The sequence below is a fragment of the Antechinus flavipes genome, chromosome 2 (genome assembly GCF_016432865.1).
Source record: "Antechinus flavipes isolate AdamAnt ecotype Samford, QLD, Australia chromosome 2, AdamAnt_v2, whole genome shotgun sequence".
In the NCBI taxonomy this organism is placed as follows: domain Eukaryota; kingdom Metazoa; phylum Chordata; class Mammalia; order Dasyuromorphia; family Dasyuridae; genus Antechinus; species Antechinus flavipes.
The window spans coordinates 300,820,281-300,840,282 of record NC_067399.1 but is presented as its reverse complement, the minus strand read 5'-3'; the positions used below and the strand labels follow the sequence as shown (position 1 = coordinate 300,840,282).

At 33.6% G+C, this 20,002-nt stretch overlaps 1 protein-coding gene and 1 pseudogene across 1 annotated transcript in view; both read right to left on the bottom strand.

The window, feature by feature from the left end:
- Positions 1–5,175: 5,175 nt before the first annotated feature.
- LOC127546655 (actin-like) lies at positions 5,176–9,999 on the bottom strand (annotated as a pseudogene).
- Positions 10,000–11,433: 1,434 nt separating this feature from the next.
- GALC (galactosylceramidase) overlaps positions 11,434–20,002 on the bottom strand; it is a 65,007-nt gene continuing 56,438 nt past the window's right edge. The window contains exons 15-17 of the mRNA XM_051977458.1: positions 17,745–17,908; positions 14,641–14,717; positions 11,434–11,940 (exon numbers count right to left, since the gene is read on the bottom strand). Coding sequence (XP_051833418.1) covers positions 11,785–11,940; positions 14,641–14,717; positions 17,745–17,908 — 397 coding nt within the window. The 3' untranslated portion in view covers positions 11,434–11,784. The remainder of the gene's footprint in view (positions 11,941–14,640; positions 14,718–17,744; positions 17,909–20,002) is intronic.

Below are 20,002 nucleotides of genomic sequence, written 5' to 3'. Positions count from 1 at the left end.
GATTGGCTAAGATGACAGGAAAAAATAATGATGAATGTTGGAGGGGATGCGGGAAAACTGGGACACTAATGCATTGTTGGTGGAGTTGTGAACGAATCCAACCATTCTGGAGAGCAATCTGGAATTATGCCCAAAAAATTATCAAAATGTGCATATCCTTTGATCCAGCAGTGTTTCTATTGGGCTTATATCCCAAAGAAATACTAAAGAAGGGAAAGGGACCTGTATGTGCCAAAATGTTTGTAGCAGCCCTGTTTGTAGTGGCTAGAAACTGGAAAATGAATGGATGCCCATCAATTGGAGAATGGCTGGGTAAATTGTGGTATATGAATGTTATGGAATATTATTGTTCTGTAAGAAATGACCAGCAGGATGAATACAGAGAGGCTTGGAGAGACCTACATGAACTGATGCTAAGTGAAATGAGCAGAACCAGGAGATCATTATACACTTCGACAACGATATTGTATGAGGACATATTTTGATGGAAGTGGATTTCTTTGACAAAGAGACCTGAGTTTCAATTGATAAATGACGGACAAAAGCAGCTACACCCAAAGAAAGAACACTGGGAAACGAATGTGAACTATCTGCATTTTTGTTTTTCTTCCCGGATTATATATACCTTCTGAATCCAATTCTCCCTACGCAACAAGAGAACTGTTCGGTTCTGCAAACATATATTGTATCTAGGATATACTGCAACATATCCAACATATAAAGGACTGCTTGCCATCTAGGGGAGGGGGTGGAGGGAGGGAGGGGAAAAAAAATCGGAACAGAAATGAGTGTCAATATAATGTAATTATTAAATAAAAAATTTAAAAATAAAAAAAAAAAAAAGAAATGTTAGCTTTGGCAATGAGAAGAAAAAAGAGATGAAAGGAATTAAAGTAGGTAATGAGGAAATCAAATTATCACTCTTTGCAGATGATAAGATGGTATACTTAGAAAACCTCAGACAATCAACTAAAAAATTATTAGAAATAATCCATAACTTTAACAAAGTTGCAGATACTAAATAAATCTACAGAAATCATCAACATTTTTATATATTACCAACAAAATCCAGCAGCAAGAGATACAAAGAGAAATCCCATTTAAAATAACTGTTGATAATATAAAATATTTGGGAGTCTACCTGCAAAGGGAAAGTTGGGAACTATATGAACAAAACACTTTCCATACAATCACTGGAATAGGTTAGACTCACAGGACAAAGCAGTCAATGAATACACTAATTTAGTGTTTGACAAACCCAAAATCCCCAGTTTTTGGAATAAGAACTCACTATTTGACAAAAACTGCTTAGAAAATTGGAAACTAGTATGGCAAAAGTAGGCATTGACCCACACCTAACAACATATACCAAGATAAGGTCAAAATGGATTCATGATCTGTACATCAAGAGTGATATTATAAGCAAATTAAAAGAACATAAGATAGTTTACCTCTCAGTTTACCTCAGGAATTTGTGAGTAAAGAACTGGAAATCATTATTGATCACAAAATAGATAATTTTGATTATATTAAGTTAAAAAGTTTTTTTTTTTTTAACAAACAAAACTAATGCAGACAAGATTAGAAGGGAAGCAATAAATTGAGAAAACATTTTTACATTCAAAGGTTCTGATAAAGGCCTTATTGCTAAAATAAATAGAGAATTAACTCAAATCTATAAGAATTCAAGTCATTCTACAATTGATAAATGGTCAAAGGATATGAACAGACAATTTTCAGATGAAGGAATTGAAACCATTTATAGTCATATGAAAAGCTGCTCCTAATCATTATTGATCAGAGAAATTCAAATTAAGGTAACTCTGAGATACCACTACACACCTCTCAGATTGGCTAAGATGACAGGAAAAAAATAATGATGATATTGGAGGAAATGTGGGAAAACTGGGACACTAATACATGGTTGGTGGAATTGTAAATGGATCTAACCATTCTGGAGCGTAATTTGGAACTAAGCCCAAAGTATATTATTAAACTGTGGATACTCTTTGATCCAGTTGTGTTTCTACTGGGCTTATATTCCAAAGAGATCTTAAAGAAGGGAAAGGGACCTACATATGAAAAAATGTTTGTGGCAGCCCTTTTTGTAATGGCAAGAAACTTATAAATGAATGGATGTCCATTAGTTGGAAAATGGATGAATAAGTTATAGTATGTGAATGTTATGGAATATTATTGCTCTGTAAGAAACTATAAGCAGGAAGATTTCAAAGAGGCCTGGAGAGACTTCCATGAATTGATGCTAAGTGAAATGAGCAGAACTAGGAGATCATTGTACATGGCAACAACAGAATTATACAATGGTCAATTCTGACGGACATGGTTCTCTTCAACAATAAGATGATTCAAGCCAGTTCCAATGATCTTGTGATGAAGAGAACCATCTGCACCCAGAGAGAGGACTGTGGGAACTGAGTGTGTTTCTCAACATAGCATTTTCACTCTTTTTGTAGTTTGCTTGCATTTTATTTTCTTTCTCATTTTTTTTCTGTTTGATTTGATTTTTCTTGTGCAGCAAGATAATTGTATAAATATGTATACATATTGCATTTAACATATGTTTCTACCATGTTTAACATATATTGAATTATTTGCCATCTAAGGGAGGGGATAGGGGAAAAGGGAGTTTGGAATACAAGGTTTTGCAAAGGTTAATGCTGAAAAATTATCCATGCATGTATTTTGAAAATAAAAAGCTTTAATTAAAAAAAGTAATTTTCCTTCACTGTATCATATTCCAGTATTTTCTTTTCTTTTTTGTACTTGAAGCAGTCTTGAGAAGTGGCTGGAATTCCTAGTCTTTTCCTAGCCATTTACAATCCTTTATTTCTCTTTTCTTTTTTTTCCCCAATTACATGTCAAGAAAAAAATTTAGCATTCTTTTCTATTTTATATTTTAATGGTGTTTTATTTTTCCAAATACATACAAAGATAGTTTTCAACATTCACCTTTGCAAAACCTCATGTTCTAAATTTTTCTTCCTCTCCCCGTGCCCCCCAGCAAGCAATACAAAATAGATTAAACATGTGCAGTTCTTCTAAATATATTTCCATATTTGTCATCCTGTACACACACAAAAAAAAAACCCAATCAAAAGGGGGAAAAAACACAAGAAAAAGAAAAAAAACAAGCAAACAACTAAAAGACAAGTGAAAGTACTACATTTTGATCCACATTCAGTCTCCATAGTTCTGTTTCTGGATGTGGATGGGACTTCCATCACAAGTCTATTGGAATTGCCTTGAACTACCTCATTGTTGAAAAGAAATAAGTCCATCACAATTGGTCTTCACATAATTGTGTTACTGTGTGCAATATTCTCTTGGTTCTGATCGCTTCATTCAGCATCAGTTCATGTAAGTCCTTCCAAGCCTTTGTGAAATCATTCTGCTGATTATTTCTTATAGAACAATAATATTACATAGCATTCATATACCATGACTTATTCAGACTCCACTCAGTTTCCAGTTCCTTGCCACTACAAAAAAGGCTGCTGCAAACATTTTTGTACGTATATCTTTTCTCCTCTTTTATGGTCTCTTTGGGATATAAACTCAGTAGATACACTGCTAGATCAAAGAGTATGCACGGTTTCATAACACTTTGGGCATAGTTTCAAATTGTTTTCCAGGATGGTTGGATCATTTCACAATTCCACCAACAATACGTTAGTAGTCCAGTTTCCCCACATCCCCTCCAACATTCATCATTATCTTTTCTTGTCATCTTAGCCAATCTGGGAAATGTAAAATGGTACCTCAGAGTTGTTTTAATTTACATATCCTTTGACCAGTTATCAATTGGGGAATGACTTGTATTCTTATAAATTTGACTAAATTCTCTTTATATTTGAGACAATTAATCTTTATCAGAAATTGCTGTAAAGGTTGTTTCCCAACTTTCTGCTTTCCTTCTAATCTTGATTGCATTAGTTTATTTGTACAAAAGCTTTTCAATTTAATATAATCAAAATTATCTATTTTTCATTTTGTAATGTTCTCTCTTATTGGATCATGAATTTTTGGGAGACTACTCCTTACTCTCCTAATTTGCTGATATAGTATACTTTATGTCTAAATCATTCACCCATTTTGACCTTTTCTTGGTACATGGTGTGAGATATTGAGCAATACTTAGTTTGTCTCCTATTGTTTTTCAGTTTTCCCAGCAGTTTTTTGTTAGATAGTAAATTTTTAATCTCATAGTCTGGGATCTTTAGGTTTATCAAACACTATTTTACTATGGTCATTGACTACTGTTTCTTGTATGCAAAATCTATTTGACTGATTCTAATTCTTAACTAGTATCAGATAGTTTTGACAATTATTACTTTATAATACAATTAGAGATGTAGTATTGCTAGGCCATCTTGCTTTGTATTTTTTTCATTAGTTTCCTTAATATTCTTGGCCTTTTGATCTTTCAGATGAATTTTGATACTTTTTGAGTCCTATCAGATACTTTTTTGTGGTTTCATTAGTATGGCACTGAATTAAATAAATTAGTTTAGGCAAAATTATCATTTTTATTATGTTATCTTGGATTACTCATGAGCAATTGATACTTTTCCAATTGCTTAAATCTGACTTCATTTGTGTGAAGTGTTTTGTAATTGTATTCATATATTTCCTGGGTTTGTCTGGCAATGCTTGGGTACATAGTGATACCACCAAATAAAACAGTTTTGGTATTTAAATCCTTATGGATTTTATGGATCTTTTATAGCACTGACAATCTTTAATAATGAAAAAGTATTAAGGAGAAAGATATTTTTTAAAGGATTGTGTAATTTACATGTAAAACAATACTAGTATCTTCCCTCCTCTCCCCCTTCCATGTCTGGATTTTTGTTAAGTAACTGCTTTGCTCTATCTGTAGAGCAAGATAGCCTTTCTAGAGGCAAGAAATTCTCTATAACAGTGAATTATACAATATTTGGAATAACTGTTGTTTAAAAATGTAGAGTTCTGAAGATCCCAACTTTGGGGATGTTTGTCTCCAACATGCTTAGACTGTTCATTATCTTCACCATTCCAGTTTTTAAATCCTGAGTCAATACATATATATAAACATGAATATATGTGTATGTATATGTCCATATATATTAAAGCTATAGCAATCTCATCTCATTTTTTGGGAGTTCAATTTTCATGTCACACCTTTTCCCAAAAAACTACAACAACCAAAAAACACAAAACAGTCCATTTAGAAACATTTGTGGTGGACAATGAAGGGTCCTTGCTGATCCACATCTGCTAGAAAGTGAAAAGAGATGCCAGGACAGAGCCTCCAGTTCAGAGTATTTACACACAAGTGGGGCAATGATTCTAATTTTCATTGGGCTAAGGACTAGGATTGTAATCTCATTCTGTTTCCTGTCAGCAATGCCTGGGTAGATGGTGATATCACCAAATAAAACAGTTTTGGTATTTAAATCCTTATGGATGTCAACATTCATATCTGTCAACATGATTGAGTTGAAGATAGTTTTGTGAATCACACAACATTTCAAACTGAAGAAAAATGGTTGAAAGAAAGCTTCTGGATATCAAAACCTCTCATTGCCAATTATGATAGCCTGACCGTGAGGCAAGTCATAGGTTTTTTCCAGAGAAGAGCTAGAATAAGCAGTAGCCATGTCCTGTCTAGGGCAATGTTAACACAGCTTCTACTTGTTATGCACAGTTTCCTTCTCAGTTGTAGTAGTGAAACTGTTCCCTCTTGGTCAGGCTCTTCATGTGGTAGTTCATGAGATCATCACCAGACATATCCAGACAGAGGAAAGAAAGGGGAAGCATATAACCTTCATATATTGGCTCAATGCGTGTCACACCATCACTGGAGTTTATCACAGTATCAGTGGTACAACCAGAACATATAGGGACAGCACAACCTAGATGGCAATGTACATGGCTGGGGTGTTGAAAGTCTCGAACATAATCTGAGTAATTTTTTTTCTCTGTTGACTTTGCAAATCAGTGGGGGGCTTTTGTGAGCAGCACAGAGTGTTTGTCAGGGGCCACACAGAGCTCATTGTAGAAATCATGGTGCTAAATCTCCACGTCATGCCAGTTAGTGACAATACCATATTCAATGGGGGACTTCAGGGTCAGAACATCTTTCTTGGTCTAAACTTCAGTCATTCTGGCCCATACCCATCATCAGACCCTGATGTATGGGGCTCCTAACAATGGAAACAAAGACAAAGCAAGGTTTGCACATCCCAGAGCTATTGTCAACAAGAGCAGCAAAATCTTCATCTATGGCAAACTTTGAAATGGCAACTTTAAAACCTTAAAAAAAGAAAAGAGGGAGTGCCATTCCTAGATGCATTGGGGAGGCAAGTGAACTCTGAGTGGAAGAGTTCCCAGTTCTCTTAATGTTTTTAATAAGAACAAGTCCTGTATTTTGTCAAAAGCTTTTTCACCACCTATTGAGACAACCAATCATATGATTTCTGTTGTTTTTGTCATTGATGTAGTCAACTATGTTGACAATTTTCCTAATATTGAACCAACCAGAATTCCTGGTATAAATATTACCTGACTATAATGTATAATCCTTGTGGTAACCCTTGTTAGTAATCCTTGCCAGTATTTTGTTCAAAAATTTTGCATCAATATTCATTAGGGAAATTGTTCGATAATGTTCTTTCTTTGTTTTAGCTCTTCCTGGTTTAGGTATCAGCACCATGTTTGTATTACAAAAGGAATTTAGTAGCAATCCTTCTTTGCCTATTTCTCTAAATAGTATGCAGTGTTGGAATAAATTTTTTTTAAATGCTTGGTGGAATTCACTTAAATACATCTGGCCCTGGGATTTTTTCCTAGTGAGGTTATTAATGGCTTGTTCAATTTCTTTTTCTAAGATAGGATTTTTTTAGATTTCTATTTTATCTCACATTGTCAGATTTATTAGCATATAATTGGGAAAAATATTTCCTAATGATTGCTTTAATTTCTTCTTCATGGTAGTGATTTCACCCTTTTCATTTTTGAAACTGGATATTTGATTTTCTTCTTTCTTTCTTTTAATCAAATTAATCAATGGCTTATTTCTTTTATTGGGTTTGTTTTTCACAGTTTACCTGGTTTAGGAAAGCTAAGCTGGGGTCCTACTAGTGGTGACTAGCATGTACTGAGGCCAGGTGGGCAGAATAAAAGGTCATACCTTCTTTCACCCAAGAACACTGAGATGCATTTCTATACTAATAAAGACTATACTAATAAAGATATTTTATCATTTTTTAAAATATGAACTTTTTATGATCCCTATTTCATTCTATTTAGTAGTTTTGTAGTTACTTATCAACTAACATAGTATTAAATCCTTGAAGAGAAAGTATAAATACTGAATAAATATTTTATAATAAACTTATTATAAGTTCATTTTAAAATTTTAACAGCATTTAAAAAACTTGTTCCACTAGTGCAAAAATCAGTGAACTGTCTTCTTAATGAAATAACCAGATTGATTCTGTCTTTTTTTAATGGATCCATTTTGCAGTTAATTGATTTTTGTCCTACAACTGCCTAAGTCATGATTCTTTGTCTCTGAACTTAGTTCAGAAATTCTGTTGCTTTGTAATGAGTTAAGTTTAGAAATCCAATTCTCCTGTCAATCACTGTTTTATTTCTATGTCAAGAAAATGTATAATTCTTGAAGGAGTCAGGTGGACACCAGGGTGTCTGGTTTAGTATGCCACCAAGATATCCTTCAAATATGTGTGGTTTGTTATCCAAAGAAATCTGGTTTGTCATCTCTGTCTTTGCAAATGTAGCTGGACTCAAAACATTTCTTAGTCACAAGAGGAAAGGAAATGGTTCTTGGCAGCCCTCATTCCCCATTTCTATTCCATTTTCTTCCATCTATGCTGCTAGCTCGCCTTTTTTTTTATACTTTCCTTAACTATAAAATAAAGCTTCCCCCTTCATTCAAGGGTTATAGCTTGCGGGGGAAGCTAAGATTCTGTTTATTGAATATTAAATGACAGATATATATATGCTTTACTAATAAATTGTGCTTAGAATTTTGTGTCTCAGTCTATTTTAATTTTAACTGTGACATTAGACTAATCAACAATAAGCATTTATTGTATAACTTCTATGTTTTAGATATGGTGTCAGGCACCAGTGAGAGAAAGACAAAAGCAAACATCATCCACCTTCAGAGTCTACATTGTATTAGGAAGGAAACAGTATACATAGAAACCTAAATAAAAGATATATTAAAAGTTATTTGGGGGGGCAAGGAAGTAGTGACAAGGGTGGTACTAGAAGCTGAAAGTCCTATAGGACTTTATTTGAAGCTAAGGATTCTAAGAGGCACAAATAAGTTAGGAAGTAAATTCCAGGCATGAAAGACACAGAGATGAGAGATGGAATGTCATGTATGAGAGGGTAGCAAAGATGCTTCCCTAGAACATAATGTGAATAAAGGAAATTAATGTGCAATATACTTATAGAGAGGGTCCAACTATGAAAGGCTGTAAAAGCCCAAAGGAGAATTTTTAACAAGAGACTGGTCTTAAGAATTATGAATGTGCAACATCTCACAGCCTATAACAAGATTAGATCAAAATGGATACATGATTTAGACATAAAGGGTGATACCATAAGCAAATCATGAGAGTAAGGAATAGTTTATCTGTAAGATATTTGGAGAAGGGAGGAATTTATGACAAAAGAAGAACTAGAGAACATTATAAAATGCAAAATGGATAATTTTGACAATAAATTAAAATGTTTTTTTTTTCACAAAACAAATATAACCAAGATTAGAAAGGAAGTAGAATGTGGGAAATAACCTTTATAGCAAGTGTTTCTCATAAAGGACTCATATGTAAAATATATAAAGAATTAGTCAAAGTTAGAACAATATTCTCCAATTGATAAATGGCCAAAGGATATGAACAAGCAGTTTTTTGATAAAGAAATTAAAACTATCTATAGGCATATGAAAAAATGCTCTAAATCATTATTGATCAGAAAAATGCAAATTAAAATAATTCTGAGGTACCATCTTACACCTATCAGATCATCTAATATGGCAGAAAAGGGAAATGGTAAATAATGAAGAGGATGTGGGAAAACTATAACACTAATGTATTGTTAGTGAAGTTGTGAACTATTCAACTATTCTGAAGAGTAATTTGGAACTACATCCAAAAGTTATAAAGCTGTATACCCTTTAATACAGCAAAGCCAATACTGGGTCTGTATCCCAAAGAGTCACAAAAAAGGTTAAAGGATCCACATATACAAAAATGTTATAGCAGCTCTCTTATATTCCTATGTAGAATTCAACAAATATTTATTAAGTACCTACTGTATACAAAGCACGATGCTGAGCTCATGAAATACAAATAATAATAATAATAATAATAATAAAATGATAAGACTCTGCCATCAAGTACCTCATGTTCTGTTGGGAAACAGATAAGACTCATGGATAGGGGAGGAGGTCCACAGACAAGAACAAGGTAGGCTGTGAGAAATAAAAGTATACCAAAGATTTCTAGGGAAATTTAAGGAAAAGAGACATATTCTTTAAATTAATGAGTTGTGGGCAACAGATTAGCTATTACAGTATTTGACAACTTTCACCTTAGGCAAATGGTATATAACCCTTCTTAAGCAGTAGAATCAGAAAGACTCATCTTCCTAGGTTCAAATCTGGCTTTCAGCACTTAGTAGTGGTGTGACCCTGGGCAAATCACTTAGCTTAGTTTGCCTCAGTTTCCTCATCTATAAAATGAGCTGGAGAAGGAAATGGCAAACACTACAGTATCTTTGCCAAGAAAATCCTAAATGCAGTAACAAAGAATCCAAATGATTGTAAAATGGCTCAGTAACACCACTAATTATAGACAGTGTTATTAAATGCATTATAAAATGTTTATTACAAGGATACCAGGAATGTAGGGTACTTTCTCTTCAGCAGGCTATATATCTAAAACAAAGTAACTTGCCAGACATCCTATTCCTGATGCCTTTGAAACAGAACACAGAGCTTGTTATCATCTTTTGTCTTTTAGTATCAGTTAAGCCATTAAGATATATTTAGCATTTCAGTAGATTAGATGACCTTTAAAAAAGCATCACAAATTTGAACAAAATACTATCTGAATTAATGAAAAGGTCTTATTATAAGTTTATATAGATAAAAGTAAAATGTGTCAAATTGTTCATTTTCACCTTAATTGCTAATGAAGGGTTTCCAAATAAATGTTCATTTAAACTTTAATGAATAGCCACATACCTCTGAGTAGCAGTATCCATTTATATACAGTTTTTGTGAGTAAATACAACCAACAATTGAACATTTACCAAGTACATATCATTCAGACAATGCTGTGCTAACTACTAGAGGTGACACAGCAATAAAATTTCTCCTCAAAAAACCAAAAAATCAGCTGGAAGATTTTATGTCATTAAACTATATCAGGCAGGGTCTATATTCAATTACATTGAGAAGAGAAATCAATGGAAAGATAAGTAATCAGGAAAGGTTTCATGACTTAAGCTAGAAATCTTAAACAGTTCATCTTCTTCATTAGGATAAATATTCATCCTAAATTTTATTTAGCCATCAAATTTGAGAAGCAAACATTTTCTTCATGGATGAAAGGCTCTAGCCAAGGTCAAGTTATCAAAAATTGTAAAATTAATGAAATATAAATTACTATAACAGAGCTGTTCAACTTTTTGGCACTAAAATAGATATCTTATAGTGCACTTAAGTCTAAACTTTTCATTTTTGTAGTTGAGAAGTGGTGAAATGACACATTTAACATCTCCTAGAATCTAGTTTTACTTTTTTTCTTCTGGACTATACAATAAGTGTATTCTACATGAATAAGTGAGATATTCCTAAAGCATGCCAATTTTTAGAAGCAAATTATGTTATAAAAAATACATGCAACATTTTTCAAATATAAATTGATCAATGTATTAAAGATCTGTTAAATTGTTGCTGATGTAGTGACTCAAAAAGTCATTCAACAATTTCATTTTGTGTTATATGCCAAGACACGATTCTCCCCCTCTTTCTATGAGCAAAAATATTGGCTAAACCAAGAATGAAGAAAAGAATTTTAAAAAACGTAATTAAGAGCAATATTACATAATCAAGATCCCAAATTATCTAGTCATTTCTCTATTACTGACTGAAGAAAGTTTAGGAGGTAGTTCACTAATAAGACATTTTAGAAATGGTTTCCTTTCATTAGCATTTTTTAAAAAATCCATTTAGAATGTAAGGATAAAAAACACCAGTAATCCATAAGAGACTGCCCTTGAAGCTCTCCTGGGCATTTAATGAAATTATCTGGTAGAGAAAAAAGTTTCTTTGAAGAATAATAAACATTTCTTTCATCATGACATGAGACACATGAATGTCAAACAATAATAAACAAGTTATTAAAGTTAAGTTTATTAGTATTATACAACACAGAGAAATCCTTCAGTACACATATCATAAAACTAATTACAAACCAGATAAAAGGGTACAATTCTTTCAATATCAGAATACAATCACTGTGAGATCTCAATGGCAAAATCATTAAGAAAAGGAAGCAACATATATTCCATGAAGTGATATTTAAATATTAAAATAACTGTATGAAAAAAATAAAATATACAGTAGTATAAATATGCAAATATAAATTCCTTCATTGTGTTCAGTCTCAAAAAGCCCAAAGAATTAATTTTGATTCCAAACTCAAAAGAAGAGTGGATGAGAGAAAAGTCATTATCTGAGTTTCAAGAATGCACATTTGTAGCCTCTATATGAAAGTTGTCAAACTGTGCAAACTCAAAGCTACGTGTTCCAATTGCTGCCCAACCATTCTTGGGATATAAGGGTAGCACACCTTCCCAGAGATGTGTATTATCTAGTGTAACATTAACAGAAGAGTCCTGTCAAAAAAAAAAATTAATATATTTGTAAATTTTTTCCTTAAATGCTATGTAAAAATTCAATTCTAACCTAGTTAGTTATATGCTTATCACTGCATTTTTATAAAACAAAATCTAATTTAACAAAATTTAGCTAAAGATTAAAATTAAAAGAAAAAAAGATATTCAGATAACTTTCTTCTTCCAGCGCTATATGCCTGGCACATAGGAGATACTTAAAAAATGCTGATTTTTTGATTTATAATTTTCTTGTGCATACATATGTACAAATATATACAATTTGATGTCAAAAAACTACTTTATTATTTCGTCAATCTAAAATAAAATTTTTAACAATAGTTAAAACTGGAATTAAATTTAGTAACAAATTATCATGCTTTCCAGTCACATAGGAAATTAAAAATAAACACTCAAAATCAATTCATAATTTCATGTTTACGTTAATCTGTTTTTGTACACTGGTAATTACTAAATTAACTTCTAGTCATTGTGAACAATTCCATTTAAAAGGTCCAGTAGCACATCAAAAGGTTAAAAATTAGTCTTTTATCACCAAAGACTAGGACTCACTGAAAAATTGAAAGCCTCTTAGAGGAGGGTCAGTACTCCAAATATTAAGTTCTAATTACTAAGGCATTTTCCCTTATACTGAGTGAAAAATCTTTCTTTAATTTTCTTCCACTGCTCCTAGTCTGGCCTTTGGAGCCAAGCAAAATAAGTATAAAGCTTTTTCAACAACACAGCTATTTCAAGTATTTGAATAATTATCACCCCCATATTTCTCCTACTCTCCTGGTTAAATAATCTCAGCATCAACCAACTTTCCTAAACACAGTTTCAAGAATTTACTATTTTAGTAATCTTGTTCTGGATGTATTCAAGAATGGCAATATTCTTTCTTAAATATGCCATCCAAAACTGACATAATACTTGATGCAGGCTGATCTGGGCAGGAAATATTGCATTGCCAACTCCCACATTCTGAAGAGCATTTATTTGTTTGTTTGTTTAAATGAAAAACTATTTACTGAATGTTTTCAACGTGCCAAGTATTGGGGGGGAAAATGAAAACAGCCCTAGTCTTTAAGAGGCTCACATTCTAATACAGCAAAATACTACCCAAAATACTGCTGTTGTGAGGCCAATATTTGTAAACCATATTATCTGGCTAGCTTATTGGTAAAATGCCTCTTTAGACCCAGTTCAAATCCAGCCTCAGAAACTTACTAACCTGACAGGTCATTTAACTTGTTTCTTCATGTATAAAATGGGGGTAATATTGATATCTCCTAGGGTTATTGTGAGGATTAAATAAAATGATTATAACATATTGAGCACCATATCAAGGGCACCCAATAAGATACAATAAGAGTTATTGTCAAAGTCATGATAGCATATTCCCTATTCTATACTCCTTTCTATGCCTCCTGCCAAGACTATTCATAAGAGCCAAAGTAAGCTACTTTACATAAAAACCAATTGTGACCCAAGATCTTTGCTAACTCTATCTGAGACACTAATCATTTGGAACTGCTCAGTTTTTGAATTTAAAATGACTGTCCATTCCTGAAAGTTCACTGTATAATTAGTATAAGTTGGGAAAATAAACCCCTAGGTAGAGCTAGTCAACTAGCATTTCCTTAATAGCCAAAAAGCAAAATTTCTGCTTTAAAACTAGCATCAATTGTCAAAGGATTCATACACAGGCCTAAAGTTATTCACCAACATTCTGGAAACAGGGTTTACTAATGTACAGAGATCGCCTGGTACCAAACCTAACTAAACAGTTTATCCAGTTTCCTTTTATTTAAACCTGACTTACTTTTCACTGGCAAAAATAATGAATCAAAGAAATAAAGAGATACTACTGACAGCTAGGTGGCATAGTAGATAAAGCACTGGAGTAATATTCAATATTACTGAATATTTACTGAATAACTCAAATCCAGCTGGAGTTCAAATACTAACTATGTGACCCTAGGCAGGTTATTTAACCTCTTCCTAGATTTCCTAGTCTGCAAAATGGGGTTATAATAGCACCTACCTCTCAGAGTTGCTGTGAAGAATAAATGACATCATAATTGTAAAGCAATTATTGCTTTAAATTTAAATTTTAAATTAAAGCAAAATTGCCTGGCTCATAGTGCATGCTATACAAATACTAGCTATCATCATGTTATGCCTCAGTTTCCCTGAATTGTTATGCCTCAGTTTCCTTGGTAGCAATCCCCCTTCCTGGCCATTAGGATGGAGATAGAGCTGAGAGTCCTAGCTCTAGCATTCCAAAGAATCATAAAACTCCAGATGACTTATCTTAGATGTTTGGACTTATCTTTCTGGTCTCAGACTTAGTGTCTCCTAGCTTCTTCCTTCCCAACTTATCAGAATTTGTGGTCCTTCCTGGAACTTCCACTCACCAGTGCTCTATCCTACCTTGCCTTTGTTTCCCTGATTGCTGGAGCCCTATAAGAGTCTCTATAATGCCTTGCTCATCGTCGGATTCTTTGAGACAAGAGTCTCATCCACTTGGCTAGGGTTGGACATGGATCCTGTTTGGCTGTCAAACTTATAATAAAATATAAACCCTCTCTAATCTCTATCATGCCTCAGTTTCTCCAGCATTATAATCATCATCACTATTATTAGATATTACCTGAAAAGAATGTTTTAGCTGTGAGCCCTTTGAACATCATTACTTACTTTAATATTCAGAGTGAGGGTGTACCATTTCCGAGCACTAACATTAGCATGTCCTTTCTTTAATATCAACAGTCTAGCTGAAAAAGAAAATAGAGGATACAGATGGATTATTTTCTTTTCCTGCCAAATCATAGAAACGAGGGTCAGGTTAGGATCTTAAGAGTGATGAGGTTCAGCCCCAAATGATAAGGTCAGGGTAGCAATTCCTAGTTTGAATACAAGGCACAAAGTGCAAGGCATATGTGAAGAATTCACAATGATATCTTTTTGCCAAAAGGTACTTTTATTTATAAGAAGTTATGGACAAAAGGAAGTGGTAAATATGAAACAGATTCTGGAGAACATAGAGTTAGTGAGAAAAGAAGTTTTTAACAATTAACAAGGAAGTTCTGGAGGGTAACTCTCAATTAAACAGGAGAAAGAGAATACAGCAGGAGGTGGGAGTATGCCATTAAATGGCAGGCCAAATCCAGAGAGGAGTTTAGCAAACTAAAAAAGGTTAGCAAGGGAAGGGGATGATATCATTGCTTGGCAGGATAACACTAAAAAGGGTTGAGCACCCTACCGGAGTTAGCTACAACAAGGAAAAAGCCACCCTGATGCAGAATGCTGTGGCAGGCTAATTCCAAAAGGGGTTCAGCAAAGATGGCACAGGCAATGGGCAGATGTATAAGGGAAATTTAGCCTCAGGAGTTTGACATCATAATTAGTAAGGTTCCTAAGAACTCTACAGGGATGGTACTCTAAGGCCAAGGTGACCCCCACAAGTGCCTTTACTTATTTGCCTCAGGGAATATTAAAATCATATCAGTATTTCAGGCTTTCTGTACAAATCCCACCAAGTTACTCAGGACTTCATCCACAGGACATCTAATCCTTGGCTTGGCTTTAGGAATGATCCTTCATGAAATGATTAGTTAGCTTTATTAAGAGATTTACAAACTTAATATAGAAATATTAACAAACATTTCAAGATCTTTTACGTTGCTAACAGTCTGCTTGGGAAAAAATCAAATTTATCCAGAACTCAAAAAATTGTCTTTGATAACTAACCCAATATTAAGCATTGTATTAGATATAACACATATAGATATAAGCAAAGCTTCTTATTCAACAAAGTCTTAGGTTTTTGATTGCTTACTGTTTTAGAAGTGATGTGGATAGGTCTGAAAACACATTATTATGGGGGTTTTTATATTTATTTATCAACTTCTTTTGAAGTCTCTGGAGTTTTCTGGAGTATAACTATACACTACACTTTATTTCTTCTCTGCTTCCTGTCAATTCAAATTTGCTAATTGATTTCCCACCCTATTTTTCTTATCAGGTTAAGCTATTTTATTGATTTTGTTAATCTGATTCTCCCTTATCTAGTCTGTCCTATTTATCAAATCTCTTTTAACCAAAACCAAATTATTTTGTTGGCTACTATATGATAATGTAGTTTGTGGTAATATCCCCTTCATTTCCACTTATTGTTTCCCTTGCATAGATTTTTTCTTGCTCCTCCACCAAATGAATTGTTAACATTTTAATTTGGCTTTTAAATTATCTCTTTGGTACTTCTGAAGTTTTACTATGATTATTTTCTTTGCCTGTTAAATTTGAGGGGGTTTTTATGGATATTCTTAATTTGGACTTGGTCATAATTCTTTTAGTATGGTATTTGGGTTTGCTTTTGCTTGATTTATTTTCTTCCTGGAAGATCTATATTTCCTAGATTATCTCTTCAAATTCAATTTTCAAGTTTGGTATTCAAGTTCATGTCCTCCAATCTTATTTGGTGTTTTAAAGGTTTTTTTCTCTCCCATTACTTTTTTTTTTTTGTCTCTTTAGTCTTGCATTCCAATTCTGCTTTCTCTTTTTTAGAGAATCTATTTTCTGAAAAAAATGAAAAATGTCTTCTGTTCTAAAGTCTTTATCATTTAGTTAGACTTGCTGATTTATGTGCTTATTACTTCAATATTTTTTTTTCACTTGACTTGGTCTTATTTGCAGGCTTCACACTTCTCAAGAAACAGGCATTCCCTTGGGATTATAAATGAAAGGGTAAACTCCAAGAGTCTGTGCTTAAAATCACAATAGCCACAAGGGTCACAAGGCCATCCTAGGCTATTTTTCAGCCTGTGAAAGAAGAAAGGTATGGCAGGGTAGGGGGATGGAGGGTGGGGAAAAGAGTGGCCAGGAAGGGACTGTGAATTGTAGACTTTAAGTAGATATGAACTCTCTCCAATATTATCTTTTACCTAAATATTTCAAATGATGCCTAATTTTATTAAGTTATTGTTTTCTCATAATGCAAATAACAACCTAAGCATACCTTTTCAACCTATGGGACTAGTAAAACACTAGGAACCTAATAGGTGCTTAAAAAATCCTTACCGATTGTCTGATTTGATGAGTATGCAACATTTGTCCATATCCTATAAGTTTTCTTTAAAGGGGTCTATCTAATGAATCAGAGGCCTTAATTTAGATCTCTTAGTATCATCAGTTGTTATTAATAACAACAATAATAATTAATAGTGGTATACAAAGTACCAATACAACACTGCAGCTGACCCTCTGTTTTTATTCCTCACTCTCACTAAATGATCAGTTCTAAAAGAATCTAGTGATTTTATGAGGCAGAGAAGGTCAGAATATAATACGTTCTAGGTATAGAGATAGCCACTGCAAAAGCAAAGAAATGGGAGAACGAATAGGAATTATGATTGAGGAACTGCAGCATCAGTTTGTCTACACTGAGAAGTTCTTGAAGGGGAATATAAGTATTAAAAAAAAAAAATAGGGTAGAGCAAAAATGTATTAAACATCTACAATGTGCCAGGTACTATATAAAATTTAGCCTATGGTCAGAAAGACCTAAGTTCGAATTCATCCTTAGAATCTTCCTAGCTATATGATCCTGAGCAAGTCACTTAACCCTGTTTGCCTTAGTTTCCTCATCTATTATGTAAACTGGAGAAGGAAATAGCAAAGTTTCCAATATTCATGTCGAAAACTCCAAATAGGCTCACAAAGAGTCAGACACAATGGAAAAAACTCAATAAGAACAGTCAATAAACAGTAGTTTATCAAGTGACATACAAATAATTACTTACCAAGATCATTTGTAACTTGGTAGGTCCCATCTGCAAAAACCCAGAAGAAAATTCCTGCAGCACTTCGGATGACTTCCCCACCTTTATTTACTCTTCCAGCAATGAATACACCACCACTATGTGGTGTCTCTATGTAAACATCACAACTTATTACCAGATCCTTCCTAGGAAACAAAATTGTCCATTAGTTCCCACCTAAATTATACTTCTCTAAATAAAAATTAAGCATATTATATAAACATCTGGTTTTTTATTTATATTGGGCAGGAGAACTGGCATTTTCTAAAAGTTAATGACATCTAGTAGTTAATTCTATTATTAATAGTAAAAGTTAACATATACAGACATCCAAGACTATGTGATGATCAACTGTGATGGACTTGACTCTTTTCAAGAATGGGGTGATTCAAGGAAATTCCAATAGATTTTGGGATAGAAAATGCCATCCATATCCAGAGAGAAAAGCATAGAAACAAATGTGGATCAAAGCATAGCATTTTTACCTTTTTATTGTTGTTATTGTTTGTTTTTTCTTCATGTCTTTTTCATTTTGTTCTAATTTTTCTTTCATAAAATGACAAATATGGAAACATTCAGAATAATTACGTGTTTAACCCATATTGGATTGTTTGAAGAGGGGAAAGGGAAGGGAGGGGAAAAAATTTGTAACACAAGGTTTTGCAAGGATGAATGGTGAAAACTATCTTTGCATGTATTTGGAAAAATAAAATACTAAATGTGTGTGTGTGTGCGTGTGTGTGTGTGTGTGTGTGTGTGTGTGTGTGTGTGTGTGTGTATACATACAGTTATCCCTTCCAGATTGTGACTTTTCCCCATCACAGTGTCAATATAGTGCAGGTCATCATAAAAAGTTAAATGGGAATTTGGGGAGAATTCTGTGGAAGTTTTGTGAAAGCCAAAGATGGCATGTGAAGACCAGCAGATGACACAGAGCCTATGACCAAATACTTAATACAAATTTTACAATAGGGTACTACAATACCTCATAAAAGAAAAAAAAAATTGATTTCTTCTCTGGTACAAAAGAAGAGTCAAAAAATTTGTGCAAATTTTGTGCAAACGTACATGTGTGTGTGTGTGTGTGTGTGTGTGTGTGTGTGTGTGTGTATGATGATTTCATTTCATTCAGACAGACAACCCTATGAGACAAGTTCTTTTTATAGAGGAGGAAACAAGAGAAAAGACAGAAACCAAGTGGTTTGTACAGGATCAGAGAGCCAAATAAGTGTCTGAAGCAGAATTTGACCTCTGGTCTTTCGATTTAATGTCTAACACTCTATTCACTGCACTACTTCACTGTCTCAAGAAGACTAGACACCACAACTACTCTCTTCTTTTAGTTTTTGCAATTTCTCATATGAACTAAGCCGAATAAATTCATTTTTTTGCTATTGGGTCACTGGAGGGAAGTATTTACCTCCAAACTTAACCATACTCAAGAGAGAACATACAAACTAACAGAAGACAACTTCTTGTAACTAGGTAGGTTCTATCTACAAAAACTCAGAACAAAATTCCTCAGGCACTTTGGATGACTCCTCCATGAAGTTCTATTCTGAAGCAACGTTATGATAAGGAGGAGACCCTGGATTCTAGCTTTAGTAAGCTCTACCATTCAGAAAAAGTTAGCTTAGGTCCTGGTCAAAAACTTGAGATCTGCTCTGGATAGAATCACCAACAGAAGATTGACTAGTGGTAAAAGAAGTCTTTGGCCATAGTATCTCTGATGCAACAAAGCTCTGATTGGCAGCTAATGGGCTCCCACATTCGAAATTGATAGCTAGGTGGTGCAGCTGATAGAGCACTGGGGCCTGTCTGACTCTGGGCAAGGGACTTAGGTTGTTTGCTTCAGTTTCCTCAGTTGTAAAATGGAGATAATAATACCACCTACCCTTGTAAGGTTGTTGTGAGGATCAAATGAGATAACTGTAAAGGACTTAGCACAATGCTTGGCACACAGTAGACAATATATAAATGCTTATTGACTTCTTTTTCCCTTCTTCCTTATAATCAATATAAACATGAATCTAGTCACTAATTCTCCAAGAATATATTTTTAAAATGATAAAAACTAAAGGGAAGCCAAACTCAAGGTAATTTTATTTTTTAAAAGATGATGAAATATATGAAACCTCTTACTTTGAGCATAGTTGGGAGGACTATTAGGGCTAAACATTAGTTATGCTATCAGATGTGATTTTAGATGGGGTGCTTTTGCTTCACTGTTTTTCTCCTTT